At 40.4% G+C, this 26146-nt stretch overlaps 1 protein-coding gene across 3 annotated transcripts in view; it reads right to left on the minus strand.

The window, feature by feature from the left end:
• Positions 1-26146, minus strand: part of LOC116047229 (ephrin type-A receptor 7) — a 156400-nt gene that overhangs the window by 103926 nt on the left and 26328 nt on the right. For all 3 annotated transcript variants that reach the window (XM_031295875.2, XM_035991463.1, XM_035991464.1), the window contains exons 2-3: positions 10474-10538; positions 7759-8431 (exon numbers count right to left, since the gene is read on the minus strand). In XM_031295875.2, coding sequence (XP_031151735.1) covers positions 7759-8431; positions 10474-10538 — 738 coding nt within the window. The remainder of the gene's footprint in view (positions 1-7758; positions 8432-10473; positions 10539-26146) is intronic.

Genomic DNA, 26146 nt, shown 5'->3' on the forward strand with positions numbered 1-26146 from the left:
TGGTCATGAGTGAGGCAGAGAGAAATGAGGCTGTCATGTCAGTCGAGTTAGCAACATGATTAAGCTGGATGTCAACCGTTTCTAACTCTGATGCATTCATGTCAGCTGTATTTAATTCATGAGTCTGGTGTAAATGATTGGAAGTGGTAAGAGGAGGCAGAGAGGAGAGGGAAGGATGGAGGTTCACATGTTGTAATTTGCGGGTTTATCCCACATTCTCACTGATTCTGCCTGTGGCCAAAACCCCCTCGTCTTTTTTTCCTTTTTCTCATCATCCTCAGCTTTTACAACTCATATTTTATGCATTCAGCTCTTATGCATAGCAACTAACAAATAGCAACCACTACAATGCTCTGACTTCTCTTTTCTGCAACACATCTTCCCTCTTACATTTTAATTTCCTTATTTTTTTATTTACCTATAATGCCCTTTGCTATCTTTGTTCCCTTTGCTTTTTTTCTTCCTCTCTTTACTTACTCCCTAGGTGAAGGAAGGCAGGGGAATGATGAATGGTGAATGCTTGGCCTCCCTCCAGCTCACATTTTCAATAACCAAGGGGCATTTTAATGGTCCTTCTGCAAGCTAGCATGCAAATATAGGTGCATGTATGTCTACGTGGAAATGTTTCTACATTTATATAAGTGTGTGCAAATGTTTGTCGGTCCGAGTGTGTATTTGTGCTGTCTGCCCACTTGTTGTATGGCTGACCAGCTAAATAAATACATCAGAAGCTGGGTTCAAAAGAACACATTTGTCTCCACCCCCTGAGAATGTGAATTATTTTAAATGAAAGCTGGGGAGAGAGATGAATAACAGTAGCGGGTGATGTGGCTGGAGAGGAGAGAGATGGAGAAGGATGGGAGGGAGGGGGAAGGACCAGATGGGCAGGGGTGTTATCGAGCCAGGGAGAGCTGGTATAAAGTAAAGGGGTAGAAAAAGAAAAAAAAATGTGATAAAAGAGAGAAGGGGCATGAAAGAGGAGTCAGAAGCTCGAGCGTGAAAGTGGGGGTGGTAATTGATACAGTAGCGGCTTTGAGAAGCTTTTGTAAAAAGGCACAAATCAGTTGGAGGAAAGCAAGGCAAGGAAGGTTTAAAAAAATAAAAGTAAAAAAGAAGAAAATATGAGGCGACGTCTGTCTGAGACAAAAAGAGTTGGGGAGGGTTGATGACATGACAAGAAGTGACAAACGACAGAGGGGAAGATGAGTGCAACAGAGGGAGCGACATCAGAAACATATGATTGGGCACTGGAGCCAAATTTTGAGCACACACGAATGCACACAAACACGTATCTCTCTCTCCCCCACACACACATACATCAGATGGATCTCCAAGCTTCTCCAACAGATTTCAGCCTGTTAACCTGACTAACCCTGCCTCACCCTGCCACATGGTCCCGACAGGGGGCAGGTGAGAGGGGTGGAGAGACAGAAACAGCAAGATAGAGCAAATATTTAAAAGAAAGGGGGGAAATGATGACAGAAAGGAGGGAGAGAAAGAAAGCGGAAAAAAGAGAAAATAAGGGACATAGAGAACGGGAGAAAGAAAGCAAAACTAAGAGGTTTTAGAGGAAGTCATGAAGCACCGATGAGATCAGTGGGATAGAAATGAAGTGCAAACTTCTTTGGCAGCGTAGGGAGTGTATAGGGGGTAAATGGGTGAGGGAAATAAAGAAGCGAGAGGGGGAAAAGGGGAGGAGAAGGAAGGCGTGTAGTAAATTACAGAGGGTAGGAGAGCAATAGGAAGGAATAGCAGGGTGGCGAATGTGCCTGGAGCCGGATTTTGGAGCAGCAAACAACAGAGATAATAAGAGAATATGCTGAAGGCACATGCTAAACTCAGTAATTATATAGAAAGAGCAGCCTTAATTAGAACAGGATGGAGCTCATGAGTGTGGCAGAAACACACACAAATACACCAGCACATGAAACTTAGCATTTGCGAGGAAAATTATTACATAATCTATTTTCCACTCGGTCTGTTCCTGATGGTGGCATTTCATAATGAGACTGGAGAACACGTGTGTGCTCACCACCGCAGGTACATGTAGTGCAAATGTGTGAATGCGTGCAGGGTCAAGATCTAGAACAATGCTGTGTGTGCACATGCTGACAGAAACTAAAGCAAAGGATGGTTCTACACATCAGTATATCACTTCTAACCGCTCTGTTTATTTAATTCTTTGGTAACACTTTATAATAATGGTACATAAATGATCATGAATTCATGCATAAAAAAGCATGAATTCATTCTTGTAGTACTTTATGAACCATCAGTGGTGTACAAGGATTAATTGTATCTCATGCATGACTTAATGCAGGAACAATACGTTAATTAATGCATCAATTAAGGTCAAATTAAAATGAAATGTATTAAGAATTATACGTATTGTTCCTGCATGAGATACTATTAATCCTTTTATATTATTAATAGTTCATGAAGTACTATATGAATGAATTCATGCTTTTTCATGCATGAAGTCATGCATGAATTCATGATAATTCATGTACCATTATTATAAAGTGTTACCAATTCTTTTTCCCCCCACTTCTATACCTTTCACACAAGAGGAAGCTGACTAGGCACATATGCCAAGTGTTAATAACATCTTCCTTAACATCTATACATTATTATTATACATTTTACATTATAAGCTGGTCAAGTGCCACCACAGTCTTCTGAGCAACCGGGGATTAAGTGTTTCTCATACATTATAGACCCCAGGATTTTTTCCATTCATGCATTCTTTCTATAGTTTATTTGTGGTAACTCAATTTTAAGAGATAAAGGAAGGAAAACTGAGAATATAATTGTATTTTATTGTGTCAGCTTTTCTACAATTAGACATTCATTTTCGTTTTATGCTCAAAGCAGGATCTCTGATGTTCTGCAAATCTGAGGTTCTAATTTTGTGGATGCTAATATTTCCTTCAGATAATTCAAAATTATGCAGTTTCCTGAGCGAGTTTTTTTTAATCCAGTGTGTCTACCAATTTGTACTTGGGAGTGCTTTGTTTGTTAGTTTTTTTGAAGATATTAAAAACATGGCTAGACATGTGGGAAAGCATCCCAGCATGCATCACATTGGACTGCGGGGCATTAGTCTCACTTTACGTGTGTTCCTGTGCTCAACAAAGTTGTCCAGAGTAAAACGTGGATCAAAATGCAGGGGTTTTGGGTGACGTCAGTTGCTGCTAATAAAATTGAAATCTCTGCTTCGCTGAATTATTCCTGCCTGTGAATCCTAGATCACCACAATATATAGAAGCAGTGGAAAAACACATTTGAAAACACTTGAGAAAAATATAAACGTGTGCCTGGGAAATACAAACTTATTTGCTTTATGCCTACATCAGCATTAAAATAGCAGAATAGGTTAGAGAAGGTACATTATGACAACAGATGCTATAATGTGAAGTAATCCAGTGTTGCCTGGGTCTGGCGTGACTTTTACATTGTGTGTGGGAATAATCCTCTTCTCTACTGCACAACACTATCTGCTTACAACATTATCAGTAGCTACTCACTGGCTATTCAATATTATTGACCTGCACGGAGACGCTTAGTGCATTTGCTCTCACTCAGATACACAAATAGACCCAGGAGTAAATAAGACATAGTTACAGAACCTGTTTACAAACACGCACAGAAATTAGTTGAACATTATGGTTATGTTATGCTTACCGCCTTTGCTATCATTACATTATGTTTCACAGCAGTCAGCCATGCATGTCCTCCAGAACCACATATATAAGTGTGATTGTGACACACACACACACACACACACACACACACACACACACACACACACACACACACACAGTCAGACACACACACAGACACACACAAACTCCCTTACACACACTGTTGTTATCGCACTATCCATTTCTATCAGGCACACAAAGAGTCTCAATGTCTTTCTCCCACACACAGAATGAAATCAACCCAAGTGTATGTATGTGTGTGTGTGTGTGTGTGTGTGTGTGTGTGTGTGTGTGTGTGTGTGTGTGTGTGTGTGTGTGGCATACCACAGCATGCTCCTGAATGTGTGTGTCCTACTATATGTGTGTATGAGCAGTCCCAGTGCAATTCCTCAGTTTAGTGGAGCATTACTGCTGATCAATAGCTCTGGTGCAGTGGGAGATGTCAGGGTTGGGGCTGCATATTCATACCGCTACTGCTGAACTGAGGAATGAGACACTACAGGGGAAGAGAGTGTGTGAGTGTGTGTGTGTGTGTGTGCGTGCGTGCGTGCGTGCGTGCGTGCGTGCGGGAGTGCGCGTGTGTGTGTGTGTGTAGGTATAGGATCTCTCTCTTTTTCTCTTTCTTTCCAGGCATCCTGTCTTCATTGGTGCTGTCACTGAACTTCACCATCTTTGTCTGCTCGCTCCTTTGGCAACAAGCCTGGCCTGTCCTATTGTCCCTTTACTTCTGCTTTTCTTTCAAACAATTTCTATTCTCCTGTCACTGTTAGAAATCACATATTTTCCACTCCTCATGTCTTCGTCTGTCCAGTGTTTCCTGACTTCGCGCCTGGCATTCCGCTGCTCTCTGCGAACGTTGCTTTGTCTGTTCGTTCAATTTCATTGTCCTCAGCTTAACTTTTATTGTAGACAAAGCATTGTTGATAATTACAAGAAGCAGGTCAAGCAACAGACCAACTGCCAATACATACTTATATCCAACTGTCAAACACTTACCGTAGGACTAGAAATTCTGCAACACAGCCAACGTTCTGCATGACTTATCAGCATAGTTGATTCTACCAAATTTTCTACTAATACTATGTACTGTCTGCATTTTTGTTAAGCTGATTGTGTTCCTCAGACAACATGCAAAACTACATAAAACAGCATAAAGCAGCATGTTGTAACAACTCCTCATTATCTTTGCCCAATGTTAAAAAGACACAGGCAGTGTGAACACAATTTTTTGTCTTTGCCTTGTTCTTTAGCCAAAGCTATGCATATGCATTCTTTTTATATGCCTTTAATTAGATTTGTTTGATTTAATGTTGTGTGTACGTGTGGTAGGGCTGTGCAATTAATACATTTTTAATCGTGATTACCATTTCTGCTCCTAACGATCCCAAAAACTGAGTAATCGAGAAAAAACGGTTATTTTGCAAGTCAACTCTTATTTTGTCCTGTTTTCTGAATGAGAGAAAAAAGCTCAAATGGGAAAAGTATTAGAGGGAAATTTCACAGTTCAAGGTGTTTTCACTGTTGATTTGTTTAACTGTTTCACTGTTGTTGTTTTTTTAAATTCAATAATTACAACGTCTTTCCAAAAGCCAATGAGTAATCGTGTAAATAATCGGGATTTCTATATTGACCAAAATAATCTTGATTATGATTCTTTCCATAATCAAGCAGCCCTAAAGTGTGGTGCTGTTTGACAAATCTCACTCTTGGGAATGAGCCTCATTTCCACTCCCACAGGATACACAAATGGATACAGACACGCCACTAATCACCCATTTTCATATCAGTACTTCTGTCTGCTTCACTACTCACACAAAAAGGTGCAATTTTATGCATTTGTGCCCTATCGTTTGATATTCTCTAACAAAGCCAGGGCAGTAGTCGATCCACGTGGCTATCATTATTTCATCACATGTATCTATAAACATCATCAGTAGTGATATCTCAATCATCATCAAATGTCAGAAAGGCTTCACAATACAGGATAAAATAAAAAAGAAATTAAATCACATATTGGCAGATGGAAATAAAAGAATGCCTCTATACTTAATGTAAATAAAAAGAACAATAAATCACACTAAATCTAATTGATTAGTGTGATCAATTTTACACCTCATTCTCACTGCAGGTTCTTATTTTATAAATGCTAATGTGTGTGGGTAATGGAGTATGCATGCTGTTTGTGCATATGCATCCTTTCATCTGGCCCCTTATCTCTATTGCTCTACAACTGCCATTAACTTTCTACCAACCCCCTTTTCTCCCCTCTGTCCTCCTCTAACACTGATTGGTACTTTAAACATTTGCCTCCATTTCACTCTGTGTCTTACCCTGCTTGTCTTTCATTTTCTGTCTTCTCGCTTATAATTAACCTCGAAAGCATCAATAGTTCAAAAAATTCTGTTAATTCCTTTCGGTCTGTATTTATGTTGTTTAGTCGTCTTTAACATTTACTGGCACAATGAGCTCAAGATAAAAAACTATCAAGGTCTCAACTTGAATAAAAAAAAAAAAAAACACCTGTAAGTTAAACACACCCATAAAAAGACACCAGTGGCGAGAAGTTAACAAAACAGAAGGAGGTCATTTCCAATAATAGCAATAAATTGCAACCATCGACCATAACAGCAACTAAAGAGTTCAGCACTTCTGCTAAATTACCCCTCCATTACGATGCACACAGCCTGCTGTCCAGTGACTACAACACCCACATCTCATTGCACAACAATGCAAGATGGGGTGTGAAAGCTAACAGCAACAGTCAGGCGATCAAACTGCTGCTGCTGTATGAGCAATGGGTTGTGAAAAAAAGATTCCAATACTGTCCCTGCGTTTACGTCAGAGTGCAACACCCCACGCCACCCACCGACAATGCTTCATGAAGGACGTGTGCGTGAGTGTGAGTGTGTGTGTGTGCGTGCAGGCCATTCAGGCTACAACTCCATAGGACACAGCCATCTGAAGAAAGAGTACATTAGTTACTTTGTTCACACTCTCTCACTCACACACACACACACACACACACACACACACACACACACCAAGGCGTTCAGACTGTATCATGTGTCATGTCGACATGTGTGCTGACACTCTTTGGACGTACGCATGAACCAAGGTAACATCACAGACAAATCGAGGCCCTGAGCATTGATGTCATGTCAGTGTTAAACAAAAGCAGACATGGATTGAAATGGAGTGTGGAAGGCTTTTCTGTACTTCCATTGTCTGTCTTTGAAAAACAATATCCACTCTGTATCCCTCTCGTCTCAACACTTGTTAACAGTGCTTTCTTCTTGATTTCTCCTCTCGTTCCTTGCCCACATGCAATTATTTCTACTATTCTCCTTCACTCTTACAGTATCTGTCGTATCTTCACAGCTCTCTTTTCACATGGATCAACCTTTCCCCTCTCTCGTCCTCCTTCTGTTTTTCTAATCTCTCCAACACACAGCCATCCTCCACTCTCCCTCCTTTCCTCACCTGTCTCCCTCTCTTCTATTTCACAGCAAAAGTCTTAATCTTATTAATTCATTCTTGTCTATTATTTGAAAATCAAACAAATCTGGCTGTGTGGAGTGAGCTTACCAGAGAGTGAGCTTACCAGACCCCTCATTTCTACATCATGCTTAAACCAAGTTGAATTGTAATGGACACAGGTAGATACATCTTATTGTCCTGGCAGATTTTTGTAAATGTTTCAAGAAAAATGCAACTTTAAGGGCTCAAAAATATCCAACAGTTAATTTAAAAGCCGGATATTTTTGCAGTGTTCTTTCTTTGTTTCTTTCTCATATCAGAGAAATTGTTCACAGTTATTCTGGCAAAGAACTGGAAGGCATCAACAGTACTTTAAGTAGTCAAATCAAATACCCTCCCTTCTAATCCTACCTTCACTTCTGCTTTGCAAACATTTCTTTGCCTTGTTCTTTCATTTGCTTGTTTGTTTAGTTCTCTTTCCTCACACAATCCCTTTCCCGTTCCTTCTGTTCCCTCTTTGTTTTCTGGCCTCTTTCATCTACCCATGCATCCCACTGTCTATTTATTTGTTTCCTACCTTCACAGCTGCTGTGTCCCTCCTCGTAGCCAGCGCTGCAGCTGCACTTCCCAATGGGCACCAGCCATTCCCCCTCGGCGCTGCAATGCATCCTGGGAGGGCTGTCAGTGTCAACCTCAGAGTTGTTGACGCAGGTGCCGCGCACCTCTACCAGCGTGGCGAAGGCCGCCTCAGCCACCGTGTCGGGGAACACTGCCAGGTTCTGCACAGTTGCAAGGCAGCGTTTGTAGTACACTCGCACGGCCACTAGGGCCACGCAGGCGCCGACGTCCTGGAAAGCCAGGTGGAAGCCCTTGCGGTTGAGGTGGCCGATCTCACGCACCTCCGTGTTCAGTTTCATCTTTCTCTCACCCAGGTCACCCTGCGTGAAGCTCTCGTCGGCAGCGATGGTGTCAATCTTGGTGTAGCGGTCCTCTCGAGTCACACCCCCGAGGTCCCTGTCCGACTCGACGTAGAGGAGGTTGAAGGTCTCCTTGCACGTGCCCGCCACACCGGGGATGCTGTTGCAGTCGCGCAGCGTGAACTGGAGCTCCACGAAAATGCGCTGGCCACCTCGGCGTGCCACCCAGCCTGTCTGCAGCCAATTGTTCTGCTGCGTGGGCTCCATCACGTTGCACACCTGGTACGTCCGGATAGGCTTGTACTTCTCATCTACACCACTTATCTCCTCCCACTGGAGAGATGGAGGCAGGTGGGGAGGGGAAAAGGGAGGAGAGAGGGACAACAAAGAGGATTAAAGGTGGAGGTGGAGGTATAGTGAAGAGGATGAGAGGAAAGGAGAACAACAGGAATGGAGGACGGCAAAAGTATAGTTAAAACAACAGATGAAAAAACAGGAGTGAAGTGATAATATGAGGGAGTGAAAAGACAGAAAAAAAGTAAAGTGAGGTGGGCGGGAGACAACACAGATAATTAAAAAGGAAAGTCAAAAGTCAGAGAAAGAAAGAATACGGCTAGTACAGGTTAACAGTCTAACGACATAATCTGATTAATGGGTGTGTGGGTGTCGAAAACAACATTCACACTCAGATTCTTTAAGAACATCACAGAGAAAATGACAAACTGCACTACCTTAGTCATTACATCAGCCTTGAGCGGTGTTACTGAAAGAATGGGTCAGACCTTAGTGCCTTTTTCAGCCGGTCTCTTTTCATCTCCACTGCCTTAGTTACTAAATGTAATGGCATTTGAGAGGAATGAGTGTTAAATATGGTTGCCTAGATGCTGCTGCTTAACTCCAAAGAGATACCTTCGAAAACAATATACAGCAAGATGAATTGAAGATCTTAAAATGTTATTTTTGTTAACATTTACCGAAATTACTAATGTAGAATTCAAAGCAACTGTATCCTTCCTTCTAGATAAAACCACCAGTTAAGGGACTGTACAAAAAGTATGAGGAGGTTGGGTTTCAGAAGGGGGAGGGTTATATATGTTTATCTTTTTGCTGAAGGGAAGGTAGTATGACTTTTCTGTAAGAGTATTCCTCATCCCAGCTTTATGTTTATGTCATTCCTTACTTGTGAGATTTATTGTAATTATTATTATTAAAAGTTTACATCAAAAACATGGCTTTTGTGTGTGCCACTGGTCATAAAGGTGTGTTTGGCGATGTGCAGAGAACAATAATCCTGTCAGAATTTTAACAATACATGGCTGTATGAAGATTATAGTCATATAATGGAGAGGGACTTGCTTTTGTATAAAATTAAACATAAGGTTTAGCTCGCCAAACTCCCTCACCACTCAAAAAACTTTCATACAGTCACTTAGTATGTCCTATAATGAAAGAGTTAGTATTTTTTTTATTTACTTTTATTAGAAAATTGTGAGAAAAACCCTTTTATCTGATACGTTATTGGCCCATTGGATGATGATAACAACTCCATGTCACCATTTGAATTACTGAGATTGAGTCGGACTTGACAAGAATTAAAAGTAAAATGAGCACAAAATGTGGATCTCTCACTTTGCCGCACATACACATGCATACACACACACAAAGCAAACTAGACAGTAAAAATAGATGATATGTGATAGTAATGTGATAAACTGCATTACTGCCAAGGTGATTAAATCAAAGTGGATGCAGTGTGTTCTCTCTGTGTGCTATTGGGGACGGTAGTTGAGTCAAACAAGTACATTAATAGATTAGATTTAGCTGTGCATGTGATCCAACAGCCACCTCAAGCTGCCAGTGACTCAACACAATCAACACTAAACAGTATGTGTACACTGCTGTTTATATAATAGAAGGAAAGAAAGGCCAACGTCTAGGTGGGAAGTGGGCGACAAACTGCTTTGGCAGTGGCAGATTCTTTAAAAAGGGCTCCAGCCTTTGTCTTGCATAACTTAGTGCTAAGGTTTTTACAAGCCAAATCGATTGATACGGAGGGGGGGCATTCATCTGTGGCAGCATATCTGTGTCTAGGTTTGGGCACTGCGGTATCCAAACCTGCATAAGCACCATTGATTAATGATAATGATGCGCTCTGGACTGGGAGAGAAGAGAACGCGTGAGAAAGGAAGGGAATGATGAGTAGAAGAAGGAAAAGTAGAAACAGCATGAACAGAGCAGGAGGATGAAAAGGAGTGGTCTGGCTCCAGATGTTAAGCAAGCAGCTGTGTTGTGGAGCCGAGTGAGTGAACAAGCACATGTACAAACAAATAAACAAACATACAAACGATAATGAAAATGCAAGTAAGCACACTTACTCCATTGGGGGGATAGGATGTCCATCCCAGCTCTGCCTGAGTCTCTTTAGAATTCAGCAGCACCACTGCAGGAAATAAAGAGGAAAAAACAAACCGAGAAGCACATAGGTCAATTTAGAAAGGATTATGGAGCCTGTTTGTATTTATTTTATCTTGTCAGTGTAAATAAGTTTGTCAATAGTGTGCCATGAGTGCATGTCAACAAAGCACATTAAAGACTAACGCTAATAAAGAAAGAGTGGTCTTCAATTTACAAGTCTAACAATGTAAGTGCAACATGACATGTTACTTTTGGAATAATGAAAGAAAGCCATTAACACCGAGGCAGGCCTGTCAAAATCTGGTGAAGGTGAACGTATCCTTTGATAAGTGCATTAATGCCATCTGCTGAGGACTTAAGATGGACAAAAAGCTTTCCATCATCTGCTGGCTTCAGTAGTAAAAAAATACCAGAGGCCGCAAACAAAACACCACAGAGCTTTCAAAAACAAGCCGAGAGACAAAGAGTTCCCTCAGTCAGCTTTCAATGGTGGGTCTGTGCTCTACAGTACATGTTTTCCTTTCAGCACCATGGACAGGGAGCAAGGGCAAGCTTTGAGTGTGTTTTTAGCACCACGGACAGCTACACAAAAACAATACAGTGGCATGAAGCTCTGAAAAAGTGCTGTAAGCTACTTTAGTTGCTTAAATAAAAGACACACAGCAAGGAGAAGAGTCCTAAAAGGACATCAGGAGTTGAGTTGACCTAAACATTTTTCATGTGCAAGTATTTATTGTTTCTATTAGAAGTGATCTTACTAGAAGTGATCTTACCACAATATCAGTGGTAGAACACAACTACATTTACTCTATTACTGACTTTAAGTACAAATGTGAGGTACTTTACTTGAGTATTTTGAGTTACTTATACTTTACTATGTTTTCAGAAAACAGAGTATCTTTACTTTTGATAATTTAAGTAAATGTTGTTTATTGTTTCATCTATACTTTAACTCACATTGTATACAATGTAATCCAAGGCTGCAACAAATGTTTGTTTCATGATTAATTCATTTAATTTAGTTGATTGTTCATTTAGTAGTTTAGTCTACACAGGCAGAACATTTGTTTTCAAATTCCCATCACAATTTCCCAGAGCCAAAATCTCTTGTTTTGTCCAACTAACAGCCAAAAACCCCAAAACATGATTGTAATAGAAACAGAGCAAAAAACAATTAATTGGATGGTCAACCAAACTGTTAATCTGCAACTATCATATCATTCTTTTTTTTTGTCATCTTTAGGCCAAAACACCAAATATTCTATCTATATTCTAAGTATGACTGTAAACTGAATATGTTTAGGTTTTAAAATGTTGGTCAGATAAGAACATTTTTAATGACAATTTTTCATAATTTTCCATTTCATAGAGAAAGAATATGAAGTGATTATTCAAGAGAATATTCATCAGATTAATCACTAATAAAACTAGTCTTCAGTTGCAGTTATGTTGTACTTACTTCACTACTTCACTTAAGTACAAGATCTGAATATGTCCACCCCTGAAAAATATCCGTAGTTACAGTATGAGGCATCGCCAAGTACTTCAGCATCCTGTTCAAACCAAAGTTGGCATAGCAACCGAGGAGCCACAGTTCACTAGTCAAAGTCATGTCTTTGAGCAGTCGGGAGTGAGATTGGCCATTTCAAACTCAGTAGTACGCGGCATGGGTAAAAGCCATCATCAGAGCATTTATATCTTAATCTATAATGTAATATCAACATCTGTAGCGACATATGGTGAGCTGCATTACCGCCTAATTTTTAAAGGATTTTGCTGATATTGAAGTTACCCATGCTTTAAGCTCGTCTGCTTAAAAAGACACTCTTCCCCACACACACACACACACACACACTCTTTTTCTGTATTCCCAACACCTACAGCCTTAAACTACTAGACAACTAAACAAAACCATTTTTTCAGCACTTTGAAAAACACCCTGTGCAAAGACTGTTGTCTTTCATCCTTAAAAAAAAAGCGCTACCTTCACTCTTGTACTTCAGTGTGTTACTTCGCTTTAACTTTAGTTTTCTACGTCAACTTTTAACCATTTTAGGAGCCTTGTAAGGGCTCTCAAAAATAACCTGTGTGACACAGTCTAGAGTGGGCAGTAGACTGCTTGACAAGTAACCATTTCTTCTCATCTTAAGCATTGCTTGCATTCTTAAAAAAGACTTTAATCCGATACACATTGCTACATGACAAATATTTGGCCATATCGACATTACAGTAAAAACCAGGCACATGGACCTGCTGGTGAGCAAAGAGTAGAAACCTTCGCAGACTGACTCAAGCTGTGGGCTGAGATGTGGCAGCTCAGACCTGTAATGTTGCTGACTCATGCTCTGACAAGGAGGCCATGGACTTTGACACGAGATGTGCTCATGTACCAAAAGGGAAGTACGATCTTTGATTTTTTCCAGTTGCAAGGAGAAGCAAGTGTCGAAACAAACCTGTCAATACATTGGCTGAACTTTTCAAACAAACCTGCATATTACTTGCAGAAAAAACAAACTGAGAATACTTTCTCAGATGTGTTATTCTTTTATTTTTGTTTCATCCCAAGGCCATGACTCCATCCTCTCAGAGGAAGAATTATTAATACAAGGTTACATAAATGCAATTTGAGATAATAAAAAAAGGAGACTTGCTCTTTAGTGTCACCCTTAAGAGTCCAATGAGAGGGAATAGATTTGGAGGGGGTGGGTTGTGGGCTAGCGTGCAGGAAAGTCTCACTGGACCATGATAGATCCTTTACTAAACACTTAACTTTATTTTTTTTGGGCTAACACTGCCGGGTGCCCAAAGCATGGTTCTGTGGTTAGCTGATAACACAGAGGCATTTGGAGAAGATTAGAGTGGGAGAGGCCAAGGGTGGTGGAGAGACACTGAGAAAGGCTGAGGTGGGAGCCGAAGAGAGACGATGAGAGAAAATAATCAGCGGAAGAGGGTGAAGAGAAGCAAGAAAGAGAGCCAACTTGAAAGAGAGAAAGACAAAAAAGTCAAGTCGGCAAGAGAGACAGAAAAAAAAAAAAGGAAGAGAGAAAGAGGCACATGAAGTACAAATAAATGAACACTCCGGGCAATACACAGAGGGATCAGTGTGCCTTAGTGAGCAGTCAGTCAGAGAGTTACTCAGAGGACAAAGTTGGCACTATGATCACACACTGAACACATAAGTCCTGTAATCACAGCCTAGTTAGACAGGCTAATGGGCCTTTGGGGGAAGGAGGGAGAGAGAAATACAGAGAGACAGATAAGAGAAAGAGAGACGGAGAGAGAGAAAAAAAAAAGTTAAGAAAAGAAAACCAAAGCAGGCGAAGGGTCACTAAAAGAGAGGGAAAAAATTAAGTAGAAGAGTAAGAGTAAGAAACATGTAACAAAGAAACAAAAACTCTCTGCCCATGGCTCTGACTAAGAGCTGTGACAAATTAGCTACTAAACACCAATTTCAAAGGTTGTTTCATAAATAATTGCCTATCATTACAGGGACAATGTGGATCTGTGAGCTAATTTGGGGTTTTTTGTCTGTTTGGCCTCAGCCCCTATATACAGTAGGACACACAAGACAAGGCTGACTTTTATCACTAATAGATAAAACACAGTCCCAGCCAGACGACAGATTACATATAAAGAGGAAAGCAGCAGCCTAGTCTAATTTAACTTTACATGGGGAGCTTATGTAAAGAGAGCCTTTCTTACTTCAGGTAAGAAAAACAAAACATGGCCATCTAGTTGCTTGTGTTTTGATGTAAAAATGAGAAGACATTGGAGAAGAGTATCAAAGAGCTTTTATCAGAAAGTCTGAAGGAGTAGACTATAAAAACATTCTGAAAAAGAATGAATTAATACGACAAGGCACAGAAACCGCCCCAGTAATGGAGCAAAGGCTTTCTTGATGCCTGTCTTGAAATTCATAACTTTAGCAAACTTTCTCTGGTGTGTGCGATGTATTAAATGACTTGTTCAGCCCTGACGATACACAAGGATGAGACAAGTTGACGGATACAAAGCACTGAGGGAAGACACAGCTGTAGGAGAGACGTATCCTACAGCACTCAGGTCAAGTATTGACCTATCTGAATAGAGACAAAAAAGAGCAGAGAGAACATGCTCTACATAACTGATAAACAAAATGTATGTATAAATAGCGTACGACATTCTGTCAAAGACAAAAAAATCTGTCTCTGCTGAAACACAGCTGATAAATATACAATGTATATTATGTATATCCCAGTGAGAGAGCCTCATTTCATAATTTGCCTCGGTAGTGTTCCATAGCTTCATGGCAGGATTAGCTCGGGCATTTGCTGTACTCACAGCGACCTGCGGGCAACTCATCAGCCAGCCTACACCAAGGTAGACCACGGGGCTCAGGAAGCTCAACCTTTCCAAAGAGAGAGCACCCAGACAGGGATAAACACAAGCCACTGATGCTCCACTGGGACAACTATTGTCCAGCCATTATCCTTCTTATACAACAGGAGAGTGGAGGAGAAACTGAGACGTCAAAAGGCCTGAAGAAAACACTATTATCACAGCTTTAATAAGAAAATGTGTAATAGAGGCATGAACGACTTGTATCTTGAGACTTGCTTTCACAGACTAGAGACTTGAGATTTGACTTGGACACATCAGCATGACTTCAGACTTCGCCTGGATTTGCCCTCAAGAACTTGAACCTTGACTTAAGACTTCTTGACAGATTTAAGATTTGACTTGGATATGTCTTGACAGACTTTGACTCAAATTAATAAAGGGAGACTTGCTTTGACAGACTCGAGACCTGATTAGGACTAGTCTAAATTAATTGAGACCTGACCCCCCTCAGTAACTTGAGACTGGCATTGGCAGACTTAAGACTTAAGGTTGGACTTGTCTGTATGACTTATAACTTGACTAGGACTTGTATAACTGACATAAGACTTGTTTTGACAGAATTGAGACTTAACTTGGACTCTTCTATGTGAATTGAGTCCTGACTAGGACTTGTCTTAATGCCTTGAGACTTGACTTGGTCTTGTCTAAATAAGCTGAGACCTGGCTTGAGACTTGTAACAGACTAGAGACTTGACTAGGACTGGTCTTAATGCCTTGAGAATTGACCTGCACTGTCCCAAAAGACCTCAAAAATCAGCTGTGATTTATAGAAATGTATATCTGTATATCTAGTAGCTACAAAATAAGTCAACTGTCTTGAGAGACAGATGGTGGAGGGAAATGTAGGTAGGTATCCAAGAGCTAAACAAGACAGATTGAGAACAATTTTAAACACTACTTAGCAAATGTAAAATGAAAAGTAGACAGGTATGTACCCTTGAGTATTAGCAGGGGATAGTTTGTTGATCCCCAAGGAGAAAGACTGGTTCTTCACTTTCCCACTGAACTGAAATATTGAAGCAGAAGCACCCTTGAGGCTGGTTGGGATTTACAATCTTGCTCGAGGACACTGGAGCAGGGTGGGAACATGGGACTTGGAGGGCCTGAATCTCAGCACTTTACATGAAAAATGATCTTCCTGTTTGCTACACCACCCTGCTGCTCAAAGACGTGGGAGGGAAGATAATATATAGTTCAACAGAAGCAATACAGAAATGCTTCTGTAGGACCGATAAAAAAGAATAAATGGATGGGGATATGAAGTGTCACATAAAAAACACAAACAGGCACATAAAAGACAAATGCTGTGTATAAGCGGACACACACACAAATCAGGAACAAAAACACACCCACACACTACCTTCTGAGACAAATGGTGTCAGCGAACTCTTTGTCCCTGATATACACACACACACACACACACACACACACACACACACACACACACACTAATCGCAGTTCTAACAGCAGAGCACATTAACTTCAAACAGGGCTCTCCTTTTAACAGAGTCATTAAACTTTCATACTGTGACATACTGTAACGAGACTGGACTGTCCACTCTCTAAAGCCCACCATGCAATTACCTACAGTACATGATGCATGACAATGGGGCGAACACCTAAATGCTATCATGGTACAGCGCATGTCTCTTATCTTTACAATGTGCTTGATTTTTTGTTTTATTAATTGTGAGTCTATGAGAAAGTAGTAGTAGTAAGTTACCCACAGCTGAAGGGAATGTCATTAAATTGCTTGTTTTGTCCAACCAACAGTCAAAGACCTCAAACATATTACATTTACAATTCAAGTGATAAGCAACAAATCTTTTAAGTAATTGGAACCATGCATGCAGGACCGTTTTTTCAGCAAATGCAGCATTGTAATGTACATGTATGCATGTCATTTTTTTCGTGATATTTTGGTTGATTTGAAGTGACGAAATGTGCCATTCTTTTCTGTGTCATTACTTTGGTATGCCCAGTTATGTTTGCTCTGAAAATGTGTAATAAACCATAATAAAACTAATAATTCCATTAAAAAGGAATATAATGAAATATGATCTGACATGCATGTAAGCTCTTGTTGAGCCAGCCAGCGCAGTGGGCTGTAATACAGGGACTAATGCTGGGTTTTCAGTTTTGTGTGTAAGGAGGTCTATTCTGTGAGTTGATGATAAAGGTGCTAATCCTCTCACAGCTTTATATGGTATGGTAAAATCCTGAAATCCATGCTTGCTTGCAGTAGAAGCCAGTGTACAGATGGGAAAACAGGCATTTTATGGTCATAATTCCTCTTTTTTACTTACAAAATGAAGATTTTCTTTGGCTGGCTTTTTGGGCAGACCAGAAAAAAAGGCAGGCTGCAATAACTGAGAAGTGCAGCGAAGCAGTCAAGGTTTCAACATCAGCAATGACAGTATAGAATGAATTTCTACAAAAAAAAAAAAAAAAACTAAAGAAACTTTACCTATCAAGGCAAAATCTCCATGGAAGCAAACGCAAAGGTGCTGTTCAGAAATCACTCTCGTCGTTATTCTAGTACCTTGATGACAGTGACAACTTTTATGAATTCAACCCTCGAGTCAAGATACAGTACATAACATGGTACATAATGTCCACGTCGCTCTCATGTCCCTCTCTGTCCCCAGCACATTTGTCATTCTAATCACTTTCCCACCTTATTTTCCTCATCTCCTCTCCCTGTAATTCTAAGCTTTTCCTCCCCGTTTCCCCTTCTCTCTACCTCTCTTGCAGTGCCAGTCTTGAATCTGAATGACCACCTGTTAAGGCAAATCGCTTCCAGGGGGAATAAAGCGAGTGTGTGTATGCATGTTTGTGTGCGCTCGAGGGAATGAAAGAAAAGAGTCATTGAGTGAGTCAGAGAGACTGCGAAAGCAAAGAGTGTGTTTGAGAACAAAAATAGTAGAGGAGGAAAAAGCTAAATTCCGGCAAAGAGTGAGGACTGACTGTAGAAAGAAAAAGAAAATGAGAACGACAGGTTGAGTCAGGCACCTAAGGAAGAAAAAGATGCTATTAAAGTTATACCTGCTGCTACTGAATAAATACACACCTGCGGGGCATTTGTATTGCAATAGGTTTCCAAGGAGTAAATATTCCTTCTTTTTTATTTCCCAGACGACACAGGAAAAAGGAATGAGAGTTATAGAAAAATTGGGAACTTAACGGAAGACAGAACGAAAGCGAAAGAGAGCAAAAGACAGAGAAAGAGAGAGAGATAGAGAGACCAGAGGCCAAAGGAACGTATTTTCATTTGTAGGGTCTTGTAAAAGGTTGTAATTGGTTGTCAGGATTGATAAAGTGGGAGCGCTAAGAGTGCTGTCAGGTCTTATTGTTACGACAGAGTGGCTGCAAGGTACAGGCCTGAGAACAGTGCTTTACTGGTAACTAGACTGGAAGTCAAACTTCTGCACAGAAGAGCAAGGCAACATACAGCAAAAAAGAAAAGAAAGAGATGTGGTGATATATGAATGTCAGATTTGATTCTGAAACAATTGCACTTATCAAAGAGTGTATCAGGTTAAATTTAGGACAGAAATCAAAAATACCCTATTCTCTTCTGTGTCGGTTGGCTCAGGTTCAGGAAAGCCACTTTAGCAAAGGGATGAGCCGTTTAAAGGGACAAGTGGACCATGCAAGTAGAACCTATTTAAAGGATGGACAGAGTGGTAAGTGAAGGGACAAACGCAGACCACTTCAGGAACAGTCACAGCACTAAAAGCAAAGTGCTGAAAATAAAACCAGGCAATCATGCTGGTGAAAGAGACTCTTGCAGCAGATATAAAAATAAAAAAAGAGATGGACAAGAGTGAGAGGAAAAAAGATGATAAAAGAAATATTTAAATATAGACACATGTATCCACCATATTGGAATGACTCAGCTCTCTGTTTTTGGGTCATGGCCTTGCTGCCAATAGAGTCTGCCGGGCTGGGTGCCACAATGAATATATCGGCGACAGTAATAGGCCAAATCATATGTATGAAAAATAGGAACTGACAGTTGATTCATACTGTTGCCTCTTTATCATTTAAAGCATTAAACATGACACAATAATTTACTTCTAAAAAGAACAATTTGTGCGACATCAGTAGTTTTAATGGAGGCAGCAATATGGAGCTCCAAAGGGGCTTTATTCACTGATAGCTGGTTCCTGAACCATATCCTTCTTGCATGAAACAACTTGCCTGCAGCACTCAACTAAAACTTTTAAGAGACATCCTGGCAGTATATGTTCAGTTTCAAGGCTTTGTACAGGGAATACATCTGCCATCTCGTCCTGATGAATGCGTGCTCATCTCTCCCTTCTACAAGACTAGACTGTGAATAGCAATGATTTGTCAAAAAGTGCAACCTTGCTGCCTTAGAAGTAAATGAATATAGGCAGAGAGAATATCCCCTGGCAGAGAAGGAAAGAGGGCTATGTTTGCTTGGTTAGTGTAGAAAGATGTAGATTTATTCTGCTTGTTTCAGATCCAACACACTAAGATACAGATATATCTAATATATCACCCCATCCCCATGTGACGAGCATGCATGTCTTGGTCGTGTTGCTGGGTGATCACTGATCACCTAGTCTATATCCACAACGTTCCACTTCCGGGATTGCCTCGTTGCCGACGGAAATTCCGCCGGATTTCACTAATTTCGGCCGGATATCCGTGACCTTGGGCTTTCTTTGTGTTGACATTTTAAACTCCGGTCGATTTATGAGGACTATGGTTAACCTTTTCTCAGATCTCTGCAGGGTAAATCCAGACAGCTAGCTAGACCATCTGTCCAATATGAGTTTTTGTTGCACGACTAAAACAACTTTTGAACGTACACATGTTTTCCACCAAAACAAGTTCCTTCCAGAGGCTATTTTGCAGAGGCGCATTCTGCAGAGGGGCGATGCGAGATTAACAATCACCCAGCCTTGCTCGACTCAACCTCCTTAGGTGGCAATGTTATTTGTGCCTCTACACCCCCTCAATCTACTAGACTGTGAATAGCAATGATTTGTCAACAAGTGCAACCTTGCTGCCTTAAAAGCAAAATCAAAAGCATCATAGTGACAACAATGTTTTCATTCCACTATACGACAAGGCCAATAAGAGGGCTTTTGAAAAACAATAGAGCTTGAGTTGCACTTGTTAAATAAAACAAAGGATGCTTCACAACTACTGTTTTGTCCCCAAATAACACCTATTTAACACTTGAACCTTTAAAAGAAGTAACAATTTCCAATGTGTTTTTATTAAGTAACAAGCATGATCTTGATTTCCTCTGGCTCTTATGCAACCAGATATCCATATGTCATGGTGTGCACGCTCTATTTAAGGACGTAAGAAAATCTACAGTGAGTATGCATATATGTTGTGCTCAGTGAGCCAGCTTTAAATGTGCTTGCATAATACAAGTGCTCAAAGAGTCCATGGCTACACATTTTGGGAGGAAAAGCGCATATGGACTGCATCTTAAAGATTACAGATGAAAACTAGTTGAATTAACTCAAGTGGGGTATGTGTAAACACATGGATGGCTGCATTGCTAGAGCATGAATACACAGGTGTTAGATCACTTTGCACAACAAATAAAGAACGTTGCTTTATTACAGTCCATACCAAATTAAAGATATCACGCATGTTTGTCCTTAAATCTCAAAAGGTTCTAAAAAAACTAGACTGAAAATGTCACTGAAAGCAGATTTAATAGAGAGAAGCAAATCTTCCCTCTTGCAATGAAACTCTCTCACACACACACACACACACACACACTGACCATAATCGCAGATCTAACAGCAGAGCACATTAACTTCAAACAGGGCTCTCATTTTAACAGAGTCATTAAACTTTCATACTGTGACATACTGTAACGAGACTGGACTGTCCGCTCTCTAAAGCCCACCATGCAATTACCTACATGATGCATGACAATGGGGCGAACACCTAAATGCTATCATGGTACAGCGCATGTCTCTAATCTTTAAAATGTGCTTGATTTTTTGTTTTATTAATTGTGAGTCTATGAGAAAGTAGTAGTAGTAAGTTACCCACAGCTGAAGGGAATGTCATTAAATTGCTTGTTTTGTCCAACCAACAGTCAAAGACCCCAAACATATTAAATTTACAATTCAAGTGATAAGCAACAAATCTTTTAAGTAATTGGAACCATGCACGCAGGACCGTTTTTTCAGCAAATGCAGCATTGTAATGTACATGTATGCATGTAATTTTTTTCGTGGATATTTTGGTTGATTTTAGACTATTTGAAGTGAAGAAATGTGCCATTCTTTTCTGTGGCATTACTTTGGTATGCCCAGTTATGTTTGCTCTGAAAATGTGTAATAAAGCATAATAAAACTAATAATTCCATTAAAAAGGAATATAATGAAATATGATCCGACGTGCATGTAACTATATTCTCTTGTCACAGTGAAAAGCTCCAACCTTAACCTTTTTAAGTGCATAAGACCGTTTCAAATGTCATAAAGTGGCATGAGTGGCATTCTGCACACACAAACACGCACAGACACCCTTAGGGTGTTACATGCACTTCTACAGGTTTGTACAAGCTGAATTTGTGCATGCATAATATAAGTGAACCTGCATCAGCATACGGTATGCCATGCATGATTGGGCTTAAAACTTTGAATGCCAGCATTTATCAGATATATGTACATGACTGTACGCCTCTGTGTTTAAATTCCCATACACACAAAGCCCTGGTTTGAATTATGGGAATGCCTTACTTGCAAGCCTTTCAGAGGACTGTTAAATAATGGAAGAGTATATCTTTGCACTGTGCCACTACTTCCTCCATCTTCTCCTTTAGACTCTCCTTAGTACAGCCAGCCAGGCAGCCAGCAGACTGCATTATTTAACTAGACACTCATTCAGGCCACTATCTCGAATAGAGCCTACCAGGGCCTTATAGTTGGATGTCAGTGTGACAGAGAAAAAACATGGTAAGACAGGGAGGGTAAAGAGAGAGGATCATAGTGTGCATGACATGAAGCAAACATTTGTTTTTCTTCTCTTGTCAGGTTGTCCTTTACAACACCCTCCTCCGTTGTGTCCACTCTCCTCTATACAACCCTTACTAGAAGTCCAGAACTCTTTATCCCCTTTCTCCTTCCTTTCTCCGATTCCCTCCATTTTTCCACTCACCTGCCTTCACCTTTTTCATTCTTTCTGCCCTCCCTTTTCTACTATTTACCCTCCCTTGCTCCCTCCATCCCTCCCTCTCTCTTATTCATAAGTGAGAGAGAGGAGAGGGGAGGGCAGAGCAGAGCAGTTACATAATTGCAGAAGGTTTTGTGCTGACTTTGTTTTCCCTCTGGTTCAATTTGAATACCACTTTAGATTAAATTAGGTCATCTTCTTCCACATTCACCTCTCCTCGTCTCTTTTATTCTCCCTCTCCATGCTTCGCTTTTTTTCCCACCCCTCTTTCTTATATTCATTGCTGAAAGAAGGAGAAGCACCTGCAGCCGTGCTTATGTGCACAGAGCAGACTGGGGGGTCAACATGCATATACAACCATATCCAGTCTGTGCACCCTAAATCATTTGATGCATATCTCTAACATCTCTTATATTTGTATTGTTTTCCTCCAAGATCATTTTTCTCCTACATACATACTGCACTCACCTTAGGGTTCAAAGTCTCCACAGAACTAAAGAAATAAATGAACACACAGACTGTGTTACAGAGACATAACAGCATTCATTTTATCCCTCCTATCTTTCCATATTGCACTGCAAAGCAAACACCCCACCGTGCAGAGGTAAACAAAACACACCATCTAGTCACTGAAAAACACACACACACACACACACACACACACACACACAACATTGCTTTACAGAAAATTAGGCTTTAAAAACAGCTTCATAGAGAGATGAATGCCTTAAAAACATTCATTGTTTTAAGACCTCTGTGTGAAACCATGGGCGAACAAGCAAGCCCCCCCAAACTATTTCTGCAGTGGCACAGGACCACTGCTTACAAAGCACTTCTATTGCGATCGGAACATTCACTTTCAGAAAGCCTTGACTGTTATTCAGGACACATAAATGTCAAACATAACAAACAGCAACAACATCAACAGGTCTCAGACGCAGATACTGTAGCCTGTTATTCATCTTTAATTGATGATGACTGTCCCCCCACTGGAAATGCTAGATGTGCCTCCAGCAAGAACTCTATTCTTCTCACCTCTCTGTCCATTGCAACATTTGCTGGTTTCTACATCAGAAGTCACCAGAGACCACTGGCAGGCTGGTAAAAATGTAACATGGTGACTGAAAATTATTGGATAAAAGTTTGAAGAAAGCCCCATTATATATGGAGGGCTTCCCCCAGGGTGTTGGTTAGCGGTGGTGTCAAGTGTTGCTCCTCAAAACTTAAAAAAGGTATAGCATGTGTCCAACTGGTGATTATCAAATTAACTTCAGGCTGTTGTCAGACCTGCAGTGCAGTGGTGAGTTTTTTTTTTTCCCCTCACATCAGCACCTGATTGGGTTGTTTCTACTTTTCCCGAATTGTAAAAAAAAAAAAAATATTATATATATATATATATATATATATATATATATATATATATATATATATATATATATATATATATATATATATATATATATATATATATATATATATATATATTTTATTTATTTATATATATATTTATTTATTTATTTATTTTTTTATATATTTATTTATTTATTTATATATATATATATATATATATATATATATATATATATATATATATTTATATATATATATATATATATATATTATATATATATATATATATATATATATATATATATATATATATAGTACACACACAAACACAGTACACACTTTGTATCATTACCTTGTCTCCAGGCTTCTATCTCACCCTTACTCTCCCCTCCCTCCATGAACAGTAACGTAAAAGACATTTGCTTCTATATGGGCAGGCTGCTGGGCTGCCTTCCATCCTCTAATAGTCTCACATCAACTCATTTCAAATAACCTCTGTCTTACGGCCATGACAGCAGTATAATGTTTTAAAAATGCAGCCGTTAAAGTAGGTTAATACATATGCATTAGCCATCTGGTGAGTAGGACAGTCAGAGTGGATTATTTCACATTCAAGAATGAGATAACCTTACTTTAAGCCTACTTAACGTTATGCTTAAGCCTTGTTTTTTAGGGTGTGTCCTCCACTGATGCAATGTTTTAGAATACATAAAAAACATAAATGCACTAAAGAAATCCCCAGATTCTGTGACAATACATTTTAGAATGACTCTCGGATTGCTTTACAAAATGAAAACATCTAAAAAAAATCCACACCCACACCCACACACGTTCACCTCACCGAGGCCATAAATAAATAAATATAAGGGAAAAATAAATATGTAACATACATGTTAGAACCTCAGCAGATACAACCAAAGTTAACTGAATGGCTAGAGATACCCAGGATAAAAAGAGAATAATGTTTTTTGGGATTTGGGTGAACTAATCCTTTAAGCTTTATAACAGTGCTAAATGATCCTTAATAAATCCCCGATATATTACAATATCAGTAACATATTGATATGTCACCACGTCCAGCTTGTTCCTTACTGAAGGCTTTGAGCAGAGCTTCCTAGCTCTGGAGGCATATTAACCACTTCTGTGTAATTCAGTGACAAAATCCACAAAATAAAGTCAGTACTCTGCCAGCTTCAGGCATCTCGCAGCGCTCTCCTTTGTCATCACCTTCTGTCTTGTCTTTTACCAGAAGCCACCCCATGTGTCTCATAGCTGCCCTCAGGCAGACACTCCTCACCCTACCTGTCCTCTTTAATTCTCTCTGTCTCTCCTTGTCCTGTTCCCCTCTCTTCCTCCGCTTTACCTTGAGCGACATCACCACCTCACTACACCCACTATCTATTCATCTTTACTCTCTCTTCCTACCATCCGAGTTGTGTCAGCACCACGCCTGTGGACCCGTACAGCCTTTGCCCAGCTCCCCGCGGGCCCTGCACCCATTATCCCCTGCATCGACCTTTGCTGAATCGATGATAGCGGCAACGGACGCAGAAGAGATAGAGGGAAAGAAGAATGGGTAGACGGACGGAAAGATGAATGCGGAAAATGGAGGGAGAAGGAGGGACTGGAGATGAAATGAGGTGAATGATAGATTAAGCAAGGTGGATAGAGTGAAGAGAAGCAGGAAAATACAGGAGAGGTAAAGAGTGGAGGGATAAGATGATGGAAGGAAGGAGGGAGGGCATTGTGGGACCATTCATCAATAGCCAGCAGTGCGACCTTGGAGATCGATGGGACCGACAGCCAATTAGTCAATAGGCTCCATACCTAGCTCTGCTATGCAGGGACAGAGAGGAGAGAGAGGAAGAAGAAAAGACAGCTTGGTGATAGCAATCAATAGGCCAGAAAAACCGACCGCCTGTCCGCTCTGACACAAGTCCAGTATAAATGGCACTAAAACACAATGGAGGAGTGAAGGGTAATAATGATAGAAAGAGAACATGTATTAGATCAAATGGACAAATGAGGCATGCAATAACATGGAATAATTAGAAATGATAAGATTCAGTGTTGTGTTAGTGCGCTTTTTTTCTTGGGAGAGTAAAGTCCTCCCAAGAAAAATGACAGCACCAGTCTTTTCAGCAATGTCTAAAAACAACTTTTGTTTATGTTTAAGCCCTGTAGCAGCAGCTGTAGGAATTATCGATCTTGTCGATCAGGAGCAGGGGATGAAACAGTGTGACATAGTTATAGAGCAACAACGTTTGTAGGAGGGAAGAGGTTGGGGAGGATAGCTTAGAGCTGAAGATCTTTGCCCGAACCTGACGGGACCTGAGGGGTTCGGTCGGGTCCCGGTCTTAATTTCTATCATTTTATACGGGCTTGGGCCGGGTTCGGGCTTGCGCTCCGGGTTGCGCGGTAAATGAGCGGTCAGGTGATGCGTTTTGATTAGCGCGAAAATGGATGCTGAGGAGGTGCAACGGAGGCTGGCCACTGGAGGACTTATTTTATTTCTTTGTTCCAACTTCCAAGTGGCCTATAGCCTACGTTAGTCATGAATAAATTATGTTAAAAAATGTATAAATGACTCATTCTTGATCAAAGGCAAAAGAGATGTGTGCGTGTGCACATTTGAATAATGTCGGGCTGTAAACGGGTTTGGGCTTTTAAAAAGCTGTCAATCAAAATGTACTTGTCGGGCTACGGCCGAATTCTGTCGGG

The sequence above is a fragment of the Sander lucioperca genome, chromosome 14 (genome assembly GCF_008315115.2).
Source record: "Sander lucioperca isolate FBNREF2018 chromosome 14, SLUC_FBN_1.2, whole genome shotgun sequence".
Taxonomy (NCBI): domain Eukaryota; kingdom Metazoa; phylum Chordata; class Actinopteri; order Perciformes; family Percidae; genus Sander; species Sander lucioperca.